This window comes from Branchiostoma belcheri, unplaced genomic scaffold, assembly GCF_001625305.1.
Source record: "Branchiostoma belcheri isolate BF01 breed outbred unplaced genomic scaffold, Haploidv18h27 scaffold3, whole genome shotgun sequence".
In the NCBI taxonomy this organism is placed as follows: Eukaryota; Metazoa; Chordata; class Leptocardii; order Amphioxiformes; family Branchiostomatidae; genus Branchiostoma; species Branchiostoma belcheri.
The window spans coordinates 4,205,330-4,222,766 of NW_017803909.1; the positions used below are offsets into that span (position 1 = coordinate 4,205,330).

At 39.6% G+C, this 17,437-nt stretch overlaps 3 protein-coding genes across 3 annotated transcripts; 1 reads left to right on the plus strand and 2 right to left on the minus strand.

Annotated features, from left to right (window-relative positions):
* The first annotated feature begins 609 nt into the window (after positions 1-609).
* LOC109473630 (GPI ethanolamine phosphate transferase 1-like) lies at positions 610-11,405 on the plus strand. The gene is given in 32 exon segments (XM_019773564.1): positions 610-742; positions 745-850; positions 1,312-1,433; positions 1,633-1,731; positions 1,870-1,976; positions 2,150-2,274; positions 2,798-2,928; positions 3,070-3,186; positions 3,423-3,463; positions 3,680-3,739; positions 4,667-4,759; positions 4,885-4,940; positions 5,085-5,163; positions 5,776-5,855; positions 6,007-6,106; positions 6,456-6,552; positions 6,756-6,828; positions 6,985-7,087; positions 7,328-7,420; positions 7,574-7,665; positions 7,807-7,857; positions 7,990-8,050; positions 8,167-8,275; positions 8,569-8,671; positions 9,092-9,182; positions 9,379-9,465; positions 9,633-9,688; positions 9,832-9,907; positions 10,035-10,108; positions 10,481-10,523; positions 10,739-10,791; positions 10,922-11,405. Coding segments are annotated over 32 exon segments (2,814 nt in total). The 5' UTR covers positions 610-630; the 3' UTR covers positions 11,046-11,405.
* Positions 11,406-11,519: 114 nt separating this feature from the next.
* LOC109473608 (tripartite motif-containing protein 3-like) lies at positions 11,520-12,674 on the minus strand. The gene has a single exon (XM_019773531.1). The coding sequence runs from the start codon at positions 12,565-12,567 to the stop codon at positions 11,656-11,658; it is 912 nt and encodes a 303-aa protein (XP_019629090.1). The 5' UTR covers positions 12,568-12,674; the 3' UTR covers positions 11,520-11,655.
* Positions 12,675-12,930: 256 nt separating this feature from the next.
* LOC109473603 (cyclin-dependent kinase 10-like) lies at positions 12,931-17,368 on the minus strand. The gene is made up of 11 exons (XM_019773522.1): positions 17,077-17,368; positions 16,710-16,782; positions 16,481-16,552; positions 15,823-16,010; positions 15,207-15,327; positions 14,761-14,890; positions 14,518-14,615; positions 14,027-14,192; positions 13,689-13,817; positions 13,462-13,522; positions 12,931-13,263 (listed from the first exon to the last, which is right to left on the minus strand). The coding sequence occupies exons 1-11, from the start codon at positions 17,218-17,220 to the stop codon at positions 13,243-13,245; spliced, it is 1,203 nt and encodes a 400-aa protein (XP_019629081.1). The 5' UTR covers positions 17,221-17,368; the 3' UTR covers positions 12,931-13,242.
* Positions 17,369-17,437: the final 69 nt, after the last annotated feature.

A 17,437-nucleotide genomic window follows, 5' to 3' on the forward strand; every position in this document is an offset into this window, starting at 1 on the left:
AATAGAGAAGTCTGGCACATTTTATTGAGTCAAATACCATATAGAAATATTATATTTATGATTAAGTAACCGCAGAATTTTTTTTTGTCGAGGGTAGAGCTTTATTTTTGTTCTCAGCGCCGTGTGCATGTGTTGGTGGTTTAGAGTCTCGGCAGTACCCGCGAGATTTACGCTCGACGAGAAGCGGCCATCTTGAATGTGAAGATAGCACCTGGAAACACCTGTCCACCTGTTCTCAGGCCTCAACAGCTATTCTATCAACAGGTAAAGCTTTTATATATGTGGTACGTTATCTTACATGTATTTCTCCAGTTTCAAACATTTATAACATGTAATGATGTATATTCTTATAGCATATGACGTCAGTGAAGCAAAATACAAAATTTATACAGCCATTTCTGCTCAAGCTCAACCTTTCTTATGATTCATGATCATGAACCATGTTACATGTAATATTATCTTCGTTGGGGACATCTGTTATAACGTCGATAGTAACTTAACCTTGACTTTCAGTTGCCTATTTATAGCATACCTGATTAAGTCAGGCTGATCTCGCTTTGTATGGATATCAGCCAGTAAACATATGAATTTTCATTTCAGTCCACAGAATCAGGAAGTAGTGGAGACACAATGTTGCTGTTCTTCCTGAGTGCTCTGGCCGTCCACATCATCTATTTTGCCTCCATCTTTGACATCTACTTCACCTCCCCCCTGGTGCATGGTATGACCCCCCACTCCACCCCCTCCCACCCCCTGCCAGGAGACTGGTGCTGTTTGTAGGAGATGGACTCCGTGCTGACCGGTTCTTTGAGCTGGATGAACAGGGCCAGACCAGGGCACCGTATCTCAGGTACAACATTAGATGAAATTGTTTCCAACAGTTTAAGCAAATGTGCATTGATGTACTTCTGGTTTAGCAGCCTGGTATCTTACCAAGATATCATGCTCTGCCCATGTAGCATGCCTAGGACTTTAAATATACCTTGGTGTTCATCACATCTTTATACATGTAACCGTTAGGCACATTGGCAGAATGTACTGCACCTGCGCAAAACCCATAATGTATTGTGCATAGCACTTTGGCAGAACGTCTCATATAAGGTCGTATTCGCGTATTTATAAGGTTAGCATCCCGTCTGTAGTTTCCAAATGTTTTGTGGGAAAAGATATCGTCTGCAACAGGCAAAATTCTGATGCGACGTTAACATTGACCAAAAATCTAACAAAAACCATGAAATAAATTTGTGGTGCGTTCTGCCGATGTGCTGTGCATGTTCATGTTACATCAATCATTGTCCATTACATATGTAGGGATATCATTCAGACCAGAGGCACCTGGGGAGTGTCCCATACTCGAGTGCCGACAGAGTCAAGACCAGGCCATGTAGCTCTCATAGCTGGCTTCTACGAGGATGTCAGTGCAGTGGCTAAAGGTTGGTACTGTTGTCCTTATTATCCATTACAATTGTATAATTATCTAACCATGAGAAAATATGAACTGTGCAAAAGCCTCATTTAACAGATGATAACTTGTACACTAAAAATTCTGCATGTTTCTTCTCAGTCTGAATTGCTTTATTGTGTGGAGTGATTATCAAATGTTATTTGTGTAACTGTATTGTGTATTATCAGGTTGGAAGGAGAATCCAGTGGAGTTTGATTCTGTTTTCAACCAGAGCAGGGAGACCTGGGCCTGGGGAAGCCCTGACATCCTGCCCATGTTTGCCAAAGGTAAGTAAAAGGGGATAAATGGCCTTTGTCACATACACATACTACTTGTGCAAATATTAACAATATTAGCTGTTGGTAGAGACAAATGGGTGACATTTCTACTATCACATTGTTGCAATGTCATCATGCTCCAAACAGGTGCCACAGGTGACCACGTGCACACCTACATGTACAGTTCTGAGGAGGAGGACTTTGCAGACTCAGACCCAGGAAAACTTGACACCTGGGTATTTGAGAAGGTGGAGGTAATGGTAATATTTCTACATATCTGCTTTATTTTGTTGAAAATCACATTAAATTTTGCATCCTTTTGCCATCAAGGCCTCCTTTGCCCCCTACATTTTACACAGTAACTTATAGTTGACTGAAACTATTATCGAACAGTACATTTTGGCATCTATCATGTATATCTCTCTAGGCATTCCTCAAGGAAGCCCGCACCAATCAGACCCTTTTAGATGCCCTTCAGCAGAGGAGAGTGGTTCTGTTCTTACACCTACTGGGGATTGACACCAGTGGCCATGCCTACAGACCCATGTCAAGGTAACAACATGCTTTGTCCAAATTAAAGAAAACTACCTCCAAAATCACAGGAGAAAGTGTTTCCAATTTGCTAAAAGACCACAGCCCTCCCTCCCTTGGTTTCAAGACGAGTTCAAGAGTGAGTTGCTTTTTATCTGTTCCATCCACTGTGTCTGTCCTTGGTGCTGAATTGTGTATCAGTATGCCTGTCCTTGGTGCTGAATCGTGTATCATTACTGTATATGTAATTGTTGCTGAATGGTGTATCAGTTCTATTTGTTGTACCTGTCCTTGGTGCTGAATATGAAGTCCATACATCTTTTCTGCCATTGTTGCTAAATCATATATCAGTTTTATTGATATAACTGATCCATTCCCAATTTACATCAATTTGCTTTTGTATTGAACTGTTTTGAGAAACTAGAATGCAGAGAGTGTTCTCCATTTGCTAAGAGACCACAGCCCTTCTGCTATATGACGTGCCAACTTTTTCCAAGAAACTATCAGAATTTTTTCAAAAAATAAAACTTAGTTTCTTTCCCAGTGAATACCTAGAGAACATCCGATTGGTGGATTCTGGGATACAGAAGACAGTTGAGCGGTTGGAAGAGTTTTTCCAGCATGATGGTCAGACAGCTTACGTGTTCACATCAGACCATGGCATGACTGACTGGGGTGTGTACCTGACATCTTTTACAAATTATGATTATGACTATTTTAAAGAATAATGACTTTTTTCATATTTGCACTAGCTGTGTTATTCTTGGATTCAGTATCTCTAGCTTAGACTGTGTTCTCCCCCCCACCCCCCTGTAGGCTCCCATGGTGCAGGCCACCCCTCGGAAACCCTGACCCCCCTGCTAGCCTGGGGAGCAGGCGTCTCAGGACCACAGCCTGGAAACACTCAGGACTACATGGATGGGTTTGGTCAGGGTCAGTCACTGCAAATGATTAACAATAAAGTTGTATTGTGAAAGTCTAACCTAAAACTTAACATATATTTTGCTTACAAATAAAATGTAGGTGAACTAAAGTTTCAAGAGCTTACATTGTACTACTGGGGATTTCCTATGGTAAACTAGTATAGGAAGAGTTTTGTTAAAACTTAAATGATAAGATTACAACTGTTCAAGCACTTAACTGTATATGTGTGATGCCCTTTGTTTCAGAATGGAAGTTGGAGAACATCAGAAGATGTGATGTGAACCAGGTACATGTACTTGGAAACAATTCTTTTCATAACAAACTCTCAGATGTGCCCTTTCTTGATGATCTTGAACTTAAAAGAAGGGCATCAATATGGTAACAATTATGGTTTACCAGTATCAATCTAAGATTTAGAAAAAGTGTGTCAGTATATATTTCAAGTAAAAGAGTGCAGTGTTTCACCTGGCCTTCACAGTGGATGGTTTAATTTGTTTTACAGGCAGACATTGCACCACTAATGTCATCCCTCATTGGAGTGCCTTTCCCACTCAACTCTGTGGTAAGTATAACATCCTCAACATATTTCTTCCATATGAACAGGATACACATTTGACTTTAAGACAAGAACACATATGCTTGAACTAGAAAGGCCAATATTTGCTCTGGAGCAAATACAGCGATGGGTTCACCACATTTTACGACATGGCAGGGAAAGAATGAGAAACGCAAGGGAAAACAATGATTTACATTGATATAACTATAATATGAAGTAACATACGACTAAAACAACAGTTGGATAGCTATTCCCTACTTTATTGGTTAGGATTTTTAATTGCATAATGCAAACTGTTGATTTTCAAAATAAAAATAACGTTCATGCCCCGCATTCCAATGCTGGAGCAGGAAAGCTTGAAATACCTACCAAAACACTTGAATACAGACATACTGTCTGTATGGAAATACTCTGTGCAGGTGTTAATCAAGTTAAATCCCAACAGCCAATCAGCAAGAAATGCTCTGTGCAGGTGTTAATCAAGTTAAATCCCAACAGCCAATCAGCAAGAAGAATAGAGGAAAGCTGCATGCCTATTGGTTGATGCCCTGCATTCCATTGTGATGACTCATACCCAAACGTGGTAAACATGACACACTAACACAGTATTACATTTGCTATAACACAGCCAAAAAACTCAAATAAAACCATTCTAAAAGCCTGTATCACAAAAATTTAAAAAACGCCTAGGGGTATTTGCCCACTGTACCTTCATACCAAATTTCAGGACCTTAGGCCCTAAAATGAAGAAGCTGAATCCATTTAAAAAATGGCAGGAGAAGAAGAAGGAGGAGAAGAAGAAGAAGAAACACCAGAAAAAGCAATATGGTTTCACCACACCACTTCGTGGTGTGGTGAACCCATAATTAAAACTCTGATAATTGTACAGTGATTGACTCGGACTTTTTTGTCATTTTGTTTTTGTGCCTCCAGGGAACCCTTCCTTTGGACTACCTGGATAACACAGATGGGTTTAAGGCAGAGAGTCTGTTCACAAATGCCAGACAAGTGGTGGAACAGTTTGAGGTAAGCTTTGCATCAGTATCCTCGTAATATCACTTGTCTATGCCAGTAGCACCTGTTGTTTGTTCATGGTATTTGTTTGTGTATGTGTGTACTTACTGCTATCTCTTTGAATGTTAAACTTCCAGGTGAAAATGAAGCAGAGAAGGGAGACAACATTATCAATGTTGTTCATTCCATACAGGTATGTGCCAAGCACAGACATGTATTGTTTTATTTAACTGGCTTCTTTCATAAATTTTTTCCCAAAATTTGTATGTTATACTCTGCCTTTGCAAGTCTTTAAAAAAACCTAATGCTAATTTTCTCTTGTGTCTTACCCTATCAGTGACCTGACACCCAGCAAGCAACAGAATATGTTAAGAAGCATTGTTAGTTTGATGCAGGCACAGCAGTACCAAAAGGCAGTGAGTTTTTCATCTGTTCCATATACCATGACTGTCCTTGGTGCTGAATCATGTATCAGTATGCCTGTCCTTGGTGCTGAATCATGTATCAGTATGCCTGTCCTTGGTGCTGAATCATGTATCAGTATGCCTGTCCTTGGTGCTGAATCATGTATCAGTATGCCTGTCCTTGGTGCTGGATCATGTATCAGTATGCCTGTGCTTGGTGCTGAATCGTGTATCAGTATGCCTGTCCTTGGTGCTGGATCATGTATCAGTATGCCTGTCCTTGGTGCTGGATCATGTATCAGTATGCCTGTCCTTGGTGCTGAATCATGTATCAGTATGCCTGTCCTTGGTGCTGAATCATGTATCAGTATGCCTGTCCTTGGTGCTGAATCATGTATCATTATGCCTGTCCTTGGTGCTGAATCATGTATCATTACTGTATATTGTGTATGTAGTTGGTGCTGAATGGTGTATCAGTTCTATCTATTGTACCTGTCCTTGGTGCTGAATATGAAGTCTACACATCTTTTCTGCCATTGTTGCTAAATCATCTATTGGTTTTATTGATACAACTGATCCATTCCCAATTTACGTCAATTTGCTTTTTTATTGAACTGCTTTCAGATACTAGAATGCAGAGATCTGATAGACCTGGCCCTGAAAGGGCTACATTATTATCACACATATGACAGACTATTTCTATGGTAGGACATTCAAAATATATTAACTTAACTCATAAACCTTGGCATTTTAAATACTAGATACATTTTACAATGTTGTGCTTTCTATTATTTCTCAGACAAGAATTTCATTTGTTTGGATGTTAACCGTACAAATGTTTTCATTTGGTTTCAGTACTAGTGTTACCCTAGGGTTTGTAGGCTGGATGTCATATGTTGTCTTGGTGTTGTTAAGAGACCACACTAGCATCATACAGCAGCAAAAATTGTACAAGGTAAGAAGGCTACATATGATTTCTACTTCTTTACCATGAATCTCAATCAAGTATTCTAAGCTATACTGACACTGTACTGAAAACATTGTTTTGATTATGTTTACCGAAGGAAAACACATTGTTTTTGCTGTTTCCTCTTCTCCAAACACAAAAGGTCAATGACCTGAATGGTAACTAGTGTTGGGTTACATCATGTTGCAATTTTATAGCAGGAGAGACTCCTGTCACCATATATATGAATGTGTTTGAGTAAGAATTAACAGAGCAGACCATATGCGAAGGTAAACATTATGCATTTGCTTAGAAATGTTACCTTAATTTATAGTTTTGTTTTTATTTCACCATGCAGGTAGGAAATTCAATGGGTATGTGGACCAGGCTACAGGACCATGTCTCTGAACTTGTATGCGGAACGCTGGCTGCTGCTATCCTGCTCTTTCTACTTGGTAAACAACAGTACTGTTCTACAGCTTCAACTTTTACCATTATGTGTTACATCTGTCACATATCAGATTGTGCTGGGAGATCTTTACTGACCAGTAACACAAATCTGGTTCTTGCCATGTTTGCTTTAGTTGTCTTATGTATACAAGGCAGGATCATGGCTTTGATGAAATGTTAATATTCTCCTCTTTTGATTTTGATGTAGTAATAAAGGCTCCATGGACATACTATGTGTACTGTGTCCCACCTGTCTGGATTCTCTACTGTGTTCTACAGAGGTGAAGTTCGTAGTTGTTTCTTTACAATTTTGACATTGTAATGCACTTACATGTGTACTAATAGCATTGTATGAATGAATGAATGAATGATCTTTATTGCTCGACAGTTGTACTGGATTTCCATTTTTAATTTCGTGTATCAACATCACTTTCCAGAGGATCAGACATGTACAGCCTTGCAGCCTATATAAAGGCCAACAACCTGGCACTCCCCCTGCTGGGGTCCTGTATACTTGCAGCACTCAGCTTAGAACTGTTGGTAGGTGTACTGATGTACATGTAGCTGTATGCTATGTGCTGTGTGAACATTAGTAGTGTTATTTTGTCCCTTAATAGTATGCCAAAAAATAACATATAAATAAAAGAAGAGAACTTTGACAATTTGCAATTCGGGTGCTTTACAGAATCAGGTTAAAGTCAAGTACATGTATACTATTTTGGCTTACCTGAGAAGTTCTGGTGCTGAGTATTGAATAAGTCTTGTGAATGTTGTGTGCAGGTGCTGAGTTTCTTCTGGCGACAGCTGCTGACATTAGGACTAGTGTTGATGGCCCTGTGGCCGTGGCTGGCTCCCAACGTTCACTGCAAAAAGGTGAGAATGTTTTCTTCTCACAAGCCAATAATCCAAGAGGTAAGCATTGGTGTTGTAGAAATTATTAGAATGTTTCAGACATTTGATGTAAGATGTGTGGAAGTTAACCTTTGACTGATAGCAGATACTAAAGGAGAATTTTTTTTTCTACAGGAGACTATAGTGGGCTGGACAGTGTCTTCCCTACTTCTGGCTGTTTTTCCCATGCTGCCTGTTGTTGGAAGAGAGGCAAACTACTCTTTGGTGTAAGCACTGAATTTTTCGTTTGGTAGCTTCTCTCTTTAGGGTTTCTAAGAAGACTTCTAAAAGATAGTAGTTTTTTATGTGATTTTCTTTCATTATCACACCCACGTTCCAAAATTTGTCGAACCTTCTGATGATTTCAGGATTTTGGCTGGAATCCTCGGGGCTGTTGCTGCCTTCTGGTGTGCCTCAAGGTAATGTACTATATACTGAGAGGTGTACTTACAGTTGTCTTACCACTTATTTTTTACAAACTTGCTTATATTTTTCTCTCTTATGACTGAAGTTGTAATGTGTTGAATTTCTGTATCCTTTTTTCCAAACAGACCAGAGACAAAACTGCTGTCAAGTAACTCCAAATCTTCTCTTGCCCTGATCGTAACACAGGTATTGTATCCAATTTTCAACTCATTAATTCCTTCCTTTTTTTGTTCAAATTGATGATCTATGCCTCTCAAGAACTTATCTGTGTTTACCTATATTTATATCACTCTTCTCCTCAGATCTTGTTGATGGTGATATCAGTATATGTGAGACACAGTACAGCTGCAAGTCTGTTGAACAAGGAGGGCAACCCTCTCTTCAACCGAGTGTTTAGTTGGACCATGCTAGGTTAGTAACATCTTACACATCTTCCAATAAACCTTGACAGTTTGCAATTGTCCATGTCCAGGGAATACATAAGGTCATACTAATTTGAATGTCTTTTGTGCTTGCATCTTCATAAAAATATGAAGGCTTGAAGTTCTGTAACAGTTGTTTTGGTCTCAAGAGAACAAGGCTTTTCTTGCCTTGTCTACGATAAGTGTATATTTGCAGCACCACCCAGTATACCTGTAGAGTTGTCAGTATGTACAAAAGGTGACATTGAGTGATGTGTTTGTTAACCTTGTACTTGACCCCAGCCTGTACATTCCTGCTGCCCCTGTTGAGCCTGCGACTGTTGTATCCCAGACTCCTCAGCATCAGCCTGGCCCTCATGACCCTGTACCTGCTGCTGTCTACAGCATATCCTTTTTATACCACACTATGGTGTCTAAGATATGACAGCAACGCTTATATGTGTCTGTAAAGCCGGTATAACCGCCCTTCGGCGTAACACACCAGCTTTGCAGGCACATGGCGCTGCGGCAGCTGGCTACATTGCACCAAACCTAACCTTTGAACATCTAACTCTAAATATTGTTTAAAGCTACCTAATGATAATGCCCCTTACTGTACTTGGTGACAGCGAGTTCCACTCTGAGATAGTTCTTGAAAAGAATGAGTTTTTGAACACCTTAATTCTTATGGCATATTCTTTTATCTGTTGCCATGTATTGTGATACTTTTTGTCATATATTGCCACCATATAACACATTTAATGATTCATTGATAAGTCAAAAGGTTTTCTTACTGAATGGTAATATGACCTTGACTCCTCCCCACTCATGAGGCCCTGTTCTGTCTGACCTTGGGCTTCACCATGTTCTTCTGGCTTCAGATGGAACATGGACTTTCAAACTATAGTCACAGGAAGGTAAGATTGGATTATCCAATTTCTGATAATTGTCCACATGTCAGTGTGTTCCAATTAACACAATGCCCTTAATGACTAGTATCATGCTGTAAATATTTCACAGAAGCCTTTGCTTTGTCCACTGCTTAGCTGTGTATACAAATGTTTATATGTATTGTTGTACTGATAATCAGCCTTTCTGAATCATTTCTTCCAGCTAGAAGACATTTCATTCACAGTAGTACTGCCAGACAGCAGCAGAAAGCAGATGACTACAGACAATGTTCGGCACGCCTATTTCTTTGTATCCTTATAAGTCTGAAAAGTACATTTTGTACATCAATGATGAGTTCAATGATGTTGTTGTCAGAGTTGTATTTAGATTTTACCAGGGCCTAAACATACATGTATACAAGGTACAAGTGGGTTGCCTTATTTCTTTGCCATGTTGATCCTTAAACGTCCTCTAAGATATTCTTCATCATCACAGCATTCTTTGGTACTGGGAATATAGCAAGTATAAACAGGTAGGTCTCCTCTGTTTAAATTTTCACTGAAGGAGTAATGCTAAATGTTGGTTGCTACTAGATTGACTCCAAGTTGTAGATATGTAGTAAACATGCACACATTCAGTAACTGTTGCTACATTACTTTTCTTCTTCCTCTACAGTTTTGACCCCCAGTCCATATACTGCTTTCTCACAGTCTTCAACCCATTTGTCATGGGGTCACTGCTGCTGTTAAAGGTAGGGTTCATTCAGGCACATGTACATCATCTGAACTTCACAATGGTAGCATATTTTCTGAGGACAGATTTACTGGAATGTACATATCCTAATAATCATTATTTCATTTTTTGCTCTTTTTTTGTAGATCATGGTTCCATTTTTGATGGTGACCTGTGCATTCAGGGCAGTAGATGTTGTAGTGCAGGTGCCAACAAGAAGGTAATGATCATACGTTTACGTATGTTACGGTATGTAGGACATATTAGTGTATGGCATATGACATTTTCTGGCTCTGTATATCCCGACTGCTGGTTCTTAAATTAAGTACTGGTATGAAAGAAGATTGCTTAGCAGGTTATACATAAAAGACACTGAAAGGCCACTGTGGATAAGTAAAGTCTGATTTGTGTTAAGGTTTTGGACCAAATTTCATGCAAGTAGAGCCAAGCAAAAGTTATTGTGGCAGGCCTTAACATGTACTTCTGTTATGGCTTGTCACCCAATTTGCCATGTGGGCACAGCAAAGTAACTGATGGATTACATATACAGTACATATTTCTATTGACAAATTGTTGTCTGGTCATTCAACAGTCTTTTCCTGACAGTCCTGTTGATGTCTGATCTTATGGGACTGGTAAGTACAATGTAGATGCATTTTATTTAGTTTTTCGATTTTCCATCAATCAATGATGATCAATATCAGTTAATAATAAGGTGCTTGCAGGTAACATAATATATATAAAACAGTATCAAATGGATAAATTCTTTCAATTGGCACTGGAACCAGACATTTTGTTAAGGCATATGTCCAGTGTTTATAAGTTGGGAATTTTTTTTTGTCTCCCGCAGCATTTCTTCTTCTTGGTGCAGGACACGGGCAGTTGGCTGGAGATTGGCACAAGGTATTGTTTATTGCTTTGCTCTTGGTAAAAAAAATTGACATTGATGATGAATACACACAAATACATGTACCTCCACTACTTTCATCAGTTGAGCTCATGAGGCTAATTTTAAGTCTTTGTTTTTCCTCAGTATCAGCCATTATGTAACAGTGATGTCAACAACCATTGCTATCATGCTGCTGTTTGGTGTCGCTCGCTTCCTGACTGGGACAGCTATCATCAGTCAACAGGAGGATAAATCTCATGGACAGTGATATTTACACTGTGCCAAAAGCGGTGTTTAGAGACAGTATGAAATTCAATGTTCTAATAACATCCCATCGTGGTCCTTTACAAGTTCACAAAAGATCATGGCATCCAAGTGGAGCTGACCATTTATTAAAAAGATTAAACCTGAATGTTCCACCAGTAATCAGACATTTGATGTGTTCACAGAGAGAATTCATATTTTTAGAGTCACACAAATAAAACAAGTCCAATGTAGAAGACATACAACAATGTAACATAATTCTAATTGTTCTGAATTTCTGATACATCTAACACTGTCAGTGCAATCCCTTTATTAAAGGGGCAGTTTTGTCAAACGTCAAACGTAATAAGAGCACTTACATGTAGTATGTGGACAACATTAAAAGAGGTTTAATTTAAAATCTGTTTCTCTGTCTTTTTGGAATGTTTTGAATTAAAAAAACAGTGTGCACAATTATGACATACAGTAAAAGAACACTGAACTTTCAATTATCCAGTTGGAAAAGACTAAACAGCTTCATCTATTTATCGTATTCCTGGATGAGTAACCTTCACCAACGTAACACTGACACTTGCTCTGTGTCTTTACAGATTGACAATAGTTCACGTATCACCTTACTCAGGTTCAGTAGTTGTAAAGATGCTGACTGTGTTCCTGTCATAATCAGTCACCACCAGCTGCCCCTGTGTTGCCATGGCAACAGTCCATGGCAGCCTCATGTCTGTAGTGATGTGTCTGACAAATCTGCCTGTCTTATCAAACATGTCCACACGTCCACTGGAGGCATCCTGAGGTGACACGGCAACAATGATATTACCTGACCTGTCTGTACAGATGCCATAGATGTAGTGCTTCAGCAGACTTTCATCTCCAAACTTCAACAGAAACTGGCCGTCCTTCTTGTACACATAAACAGAGTGTGTGCAGACGTCTGACACAATAATGTTACCTCGCCTATCAACAGTTATGTACTGTGGATCCTTCATGCCCTGGAAACGCCCCACAGTTCTCACACATGTCCCATCTGGCCTTAAGACCTGCACTTCACCATGTGTTTTCCAGTCCCGTATGGTTTGTGTAACAAGGATGTGGTTCCTCCTGGTGTCCACGGCAACTCCTCCAGATGATCTATCCCCTGTATACCTCAGGTCAATCTTCCTCAGTACCCTGCCCCGTCTGGAGTACTGCACGGCAAAATCAGCAGGCCTGGTCTCTCCCACCACCCACAGGTTTCCCTCCTTATCTGTGGCTACGTCAAGTGGGTACATCTCCTGTTCAAATGACACCACTGTTGGAAACTGTCGGACAAATCTTCCCTTCAAGGTGAAGACTTGGATCCTTTGGTTCCCGCTGTCTGCCACAAAGATTTCCCCTTTATCTGACACGGTAACACCCCTTAGACCATCAAACCGTCCTTTTCTTCGTCCCTTTCCACCAAATGTGACCCTCGGAGACTCCTGCTCCTGACAGTTGCTGACAGACAGTTCTTTATGGGTTTGTGTCGCCAAACTTGATGGTACAGCCATGATTTTGCGTCCTGTTGATGTAGCAGCTCCACCCTGAATAAAAGCCTATAGGTGCATAGCAACATTTTTGTTCTCAAGTCTAATAGTAGTGGCAGACAATAGGCCATTTCAAGTGTCTATATAAATAATGTGTTTGCTTAACTACTGGGCAACTTGCTACAAAAGAATCTCCAAGGAACAGTAGCTTTCACTGGTGAGGTACAAAATGTAACAAATTGGAAGAACAATGAAAGGAGAAAACTACATTTTAAAGACCCTATTAAATTATATAATACATGTATATGACCACAAAGATGTCACATTCAGTTTTTAGATGTGATGGTATGTAATTATGGTACCAAACTAGTACTGTACGTAATGAAACCTCCCTTCTAAGAGTTAAGATGGTATAACCCAACTTTAAACATTAAACATTAACCCAATTTACTTAGTAAACATATTGATATTGCCCAGTCTTTTGTACACTCACTTCTTCCATGTTACAAGGAAGTTGCTTGAAGTGATGAGACCGCCGCAAGTAATGGCAAAACAGTAACAGTTCTATCACCTCACAAATTGACCAACTGGATTGATGGCAACCTGAGCTAGAAATGATACTGAGTTTGCATGATCTAACATGGGTGATCAGCATCCACTGTGTCAGTGTATTTTGTTGATGGCCAGTGTTGCCATTGGTCATAGCTTCATCTTCTTTGCCTGTAAGTGAGAAGGAAACAAAAAAATTCTGTTTCACAGATGTTTGATCATGCTGTGAGTAAAGCAAGTTGATTAAGAACACATCAACTATTATACATGTATTACATGTATTACAATACTACATGTATTTTCTATTGTAGAGCAATCAACAACACTGAAGTTTAAATATTGTACATTACATTTGCCAATTTGACTTACTGGTGAGGAGAAGGCTTGTCCAAAATCAGGTCTTTTGTATGCTGTGTCTTGATCCTTTGGCCTAAGTATAAAGTAATTGCATTGATTACAACCACCTGTTAATCTATTGATCAACTACAAAAAAATGACATTCCCATCTTATCTCTGAATGCAAGTTCAACTGGGCATTGATGCATAAAGGATTGGATAACAAATATTGACAGAGAAATCAGACTCAAACTCCTGACCTGGCCTCTGGTCTCTGCACATTTCTTCTCCTGTTCCTGTGGTGTGGGAAGGTGGGCATCAGCTCTGGCTCTGTGGGGAGGGGCTTTTCTTTGAAGTATGAACTTTTGATGCACTCTTCTGCACTGCCCCTGGAACAAACAACATGTCAACAAAAATGATTCATGATCAGCACTTCCATATCTAGTGATATTCAAAAGAAATATGCAACAACAACCATTGTTTGGACATTGAAACAACTTTGTACAAATTTGAATGTAGGTTTGTTCTTCAATAATTTTTTTTCTGCGAAGAAGACAACCAGAACTTGCACACTCTAGCAACAAGTCACTGCACTTACCTTTTCTTGGGATCATACATGAAGAGAAAGTTCAGAAGTCTGAGGCCAGCTTCAGACAGCCAGGGGAAGCGATGTTTAAGGTTGTTGTAGGGCTGCTTCTTCAGGCTGATCTGTTCTAATGCTGGCAGCTGGGAGAAACCAGGCCAGATGGCCTCACTTGGGGTACCTAAAGACAGAGGATGGGTTATTGTAGAAAAGGGGGACCCAGTACAGATTTTGTTACAAGTTTCAAGTGTTTCAAGCAGACTTTTCTAAGACACTTGACTTGCATGTTAAAATTTAATCATAATGGATAATGAAAACTGAGAGTATACAGTAATGTAGTACTGAATTTGTTGTTAAAATCTTGGAACAATGATTTTAGGCTTACAAAGAGGATTCTAGGCTTACATGATGCCACAAGATGGGTCAGTCAACTACCTTCACGAGAATTAAAAGTAGATACATGACACTCTCATACATATATTTTAAAAAGTTAAAAGTTGATGTACCTAGTAGCTCAACAATAAGTTCCAGTTGGTGAATTTCTGATCTGCCTGGAAGCAAAGGCTTATGGGCCAGGAGCTCCCCAAATATACAGCCAGCAGCCCTGAAAAGGAACATCCATGGACGATTCAATGGATTTAGCTCTCATGTTTTGTTGACTTAGTGCAAAGAAAAAAAATGACTTCACAGAGATATTCAAAGGACACAATACAGGGCATAAACCATCTTTGCTGCAAAGTGGAACTCACCACATATCTACAGCAGTGGTCTGTGTCTTGGCTCCCAGCAGCAGCTCTGGTGACCTGTACCATAGGGTCACAACCCTGGGGGTCATGGGCTTAGGGGGCAGGCCAAAGGTTCTGGCAAGGCCAAAGTCAGCTGTAGACAATGGAATAGGAGAACAACAGAACTTATAATTTCTTATGTACAATTTCTGAAAAAGTGGTGATCATGATATGAGTCATTTTCAGAAAAGTCTACCTTGCAAAATATATATTAGAAAGAAAACTTGGCCCTTAACTCTGAGGAAGGAATTTTCATGGTATATGAGTTCATCTGCTTAATTAGTTAGTAAACCATCTACCACCAGGTTCTCTTGACGTCACATACTAGCTCGAGAGTTTCAGGAAATGAGAACATAGAATCTATTCATCAATCAGTAGCCTTGTATCTTGATTTTAAACACATGACTCACCTATCTTGATGCAGCCCTTGTCTGTCATGAGTAGGTTGGAAACCTTCAGGTCTCTGTGGATGATGAAGTTATCATGCAGATATTCAAGTCCATTGAACACCTGCAGCATGATGCACTTCACCTGATGGACCAAGGACAAACATACTTCCATTACTCATGTTACAGTAGTAATATTCATAATTGCTAATGGAAGGTAAACCTATGTATTACCAGTAAGAGTAGATTCAGAACCCATGTATTGAAATACTGTACATGTTGCATTGGAAATCTTGTTAATGTATGCATGAATGTACAATAAAGGTTATCTATCTATCTGCATATAACCCGCATACCATGACAGAAAAAAGGGCAATGAGAACATTATTCCCTATATACATGCACTAAGGAAAAAATTAGTAATCCTGTAGTGGCCTTCCACTTAACCTACAAATTACAATCCCTTGGATTCAACACAGAAAACTATTTTTTGTTCTTGGTCTGCTCTTTACTTGTTGTGTTTATACATGTATAGCCTGTCTTACAGTCTCTCACTGTTGGGTTTATTAGTCCCTTTCCCTAGGGGTCAATCAGTAGGCCAGGCAGCTAGAAGGTAGGCTATAATATTATTCATACAAACCTGAGCCTCTGAGAATGGGGTGTCCATGTTGTCCAGCAGGCTGGCCAGGTCCTGTTCACAGTACTCCATGACCAGGAAGATGCTGTCCAGACTCTTGGTCCCCACCACGACTTCCTTCAGGTCCACAATGTTCCTGTGGGTCACATTCAGCAGCAGAGTGATCTCCCGCAAACCACTGATAGGCAGGCCTGCGGAGAAGATTTCAGATGTAAACTAGAAACATTTGCAAAGCAAATGCATAATTTTTACCTTCGCATATGGTCTTCTCTGTTAATTCTTACTCAAGCACATTGAATTTCACATATTTAGACAGGAGTCTAAATCCCTCCTACTATAAAATTGCAACATGATATATAACCCAACACTAGTTACCATGGTGACAGACGTCTGGTTCAGGTCATTGACCTTATTGGTTTGGAGAAGAAGAGGAGGAAACAGGCAAAAACAATATGTTTTCCTTCGGTAAACATAAAAATGCATAGTTGAAGGTATAGATGCATGTAATTTCCATATGCTAGCAAATGCATGTATGTAGCTAGGTTTACACAGTAAACAAAAGACTGTATTTTTATGTGTGTGCCAAAGGATGTGAGAAAAACAGATCCGTAGATCTGAGATATACTCTGGATAAATAATTAAACTTGCAACTTGGATTTACCATCCTTCTCTCGATCCATCCTCATCTTCTTCAGAGCAACAATCTCTCCAGACCGTGTGTCTCTGGCACGATCTGGAACATTGGAAGATATAATTCCTTAAAAGCATTCTGATGTACCAATTCTTATTTCCAAAAACAAAATGACACTACGGACGATAATTGTTTGCATAATTTAGAGATTTAAAGAGATGGACATGAAAATAAACTTGTTGAGTTCTGTAATACTTACAAACTATACCATAGGTGCCCTCACCAAGTCTGTTGAGTTTCTCAAACTCTTGAACACTGCGACATTTACCGAGCTAATAAAGAGGAATGCAACAACAGTTAGTTTTGACGTTATTGCAATGGAAGTTGTCACACTGTTAAAGATACTACAAAGTGGTCAGAATTTTATAACTGTCTTACGTTCATTATACTCTGATAAATGAATTTATAAATTTTTGCTAAAATTATTTTGCTTTCATTGCCACAGGATCAAGCAAGATTTTTGAGCATGATACTAGTATTATGCCATGATTTGGCAAAAATTAACTGAACAGCACACTAAGTGCATGCTAGTGCATGCTAGACGTGTTGAAAACGTTGAAACGAACCCTGTCCTTCTCTGGGATGTCCATAAACTTGCCAGTGGACAGTGAAAGCAACTGCAGCTTCTCTCTCTCCTGCCCCCCTCCCCTCTCGGTTGCAGTAGTTGACGACGAACTTGCAGTCGACAATCGTCTTTCTCTTTCAGACATGGTTGCAAACTTTCGTACTAAACCAAAATTCTTGACTTGAAAGTTCAAGATACACGCTAATACAACCGCTGATCAACCATACGATCGGATTTTTGTCTTGTTTTGAGCTCCTTGTTTTAGGCTAGCAGACTAGCTAGCAGACGACCACTTTGTTGGTGAGGATAACCTTTGACCTCTTGACCGGGTGCGGATCCAAAATTAACAGCAATATTTCATC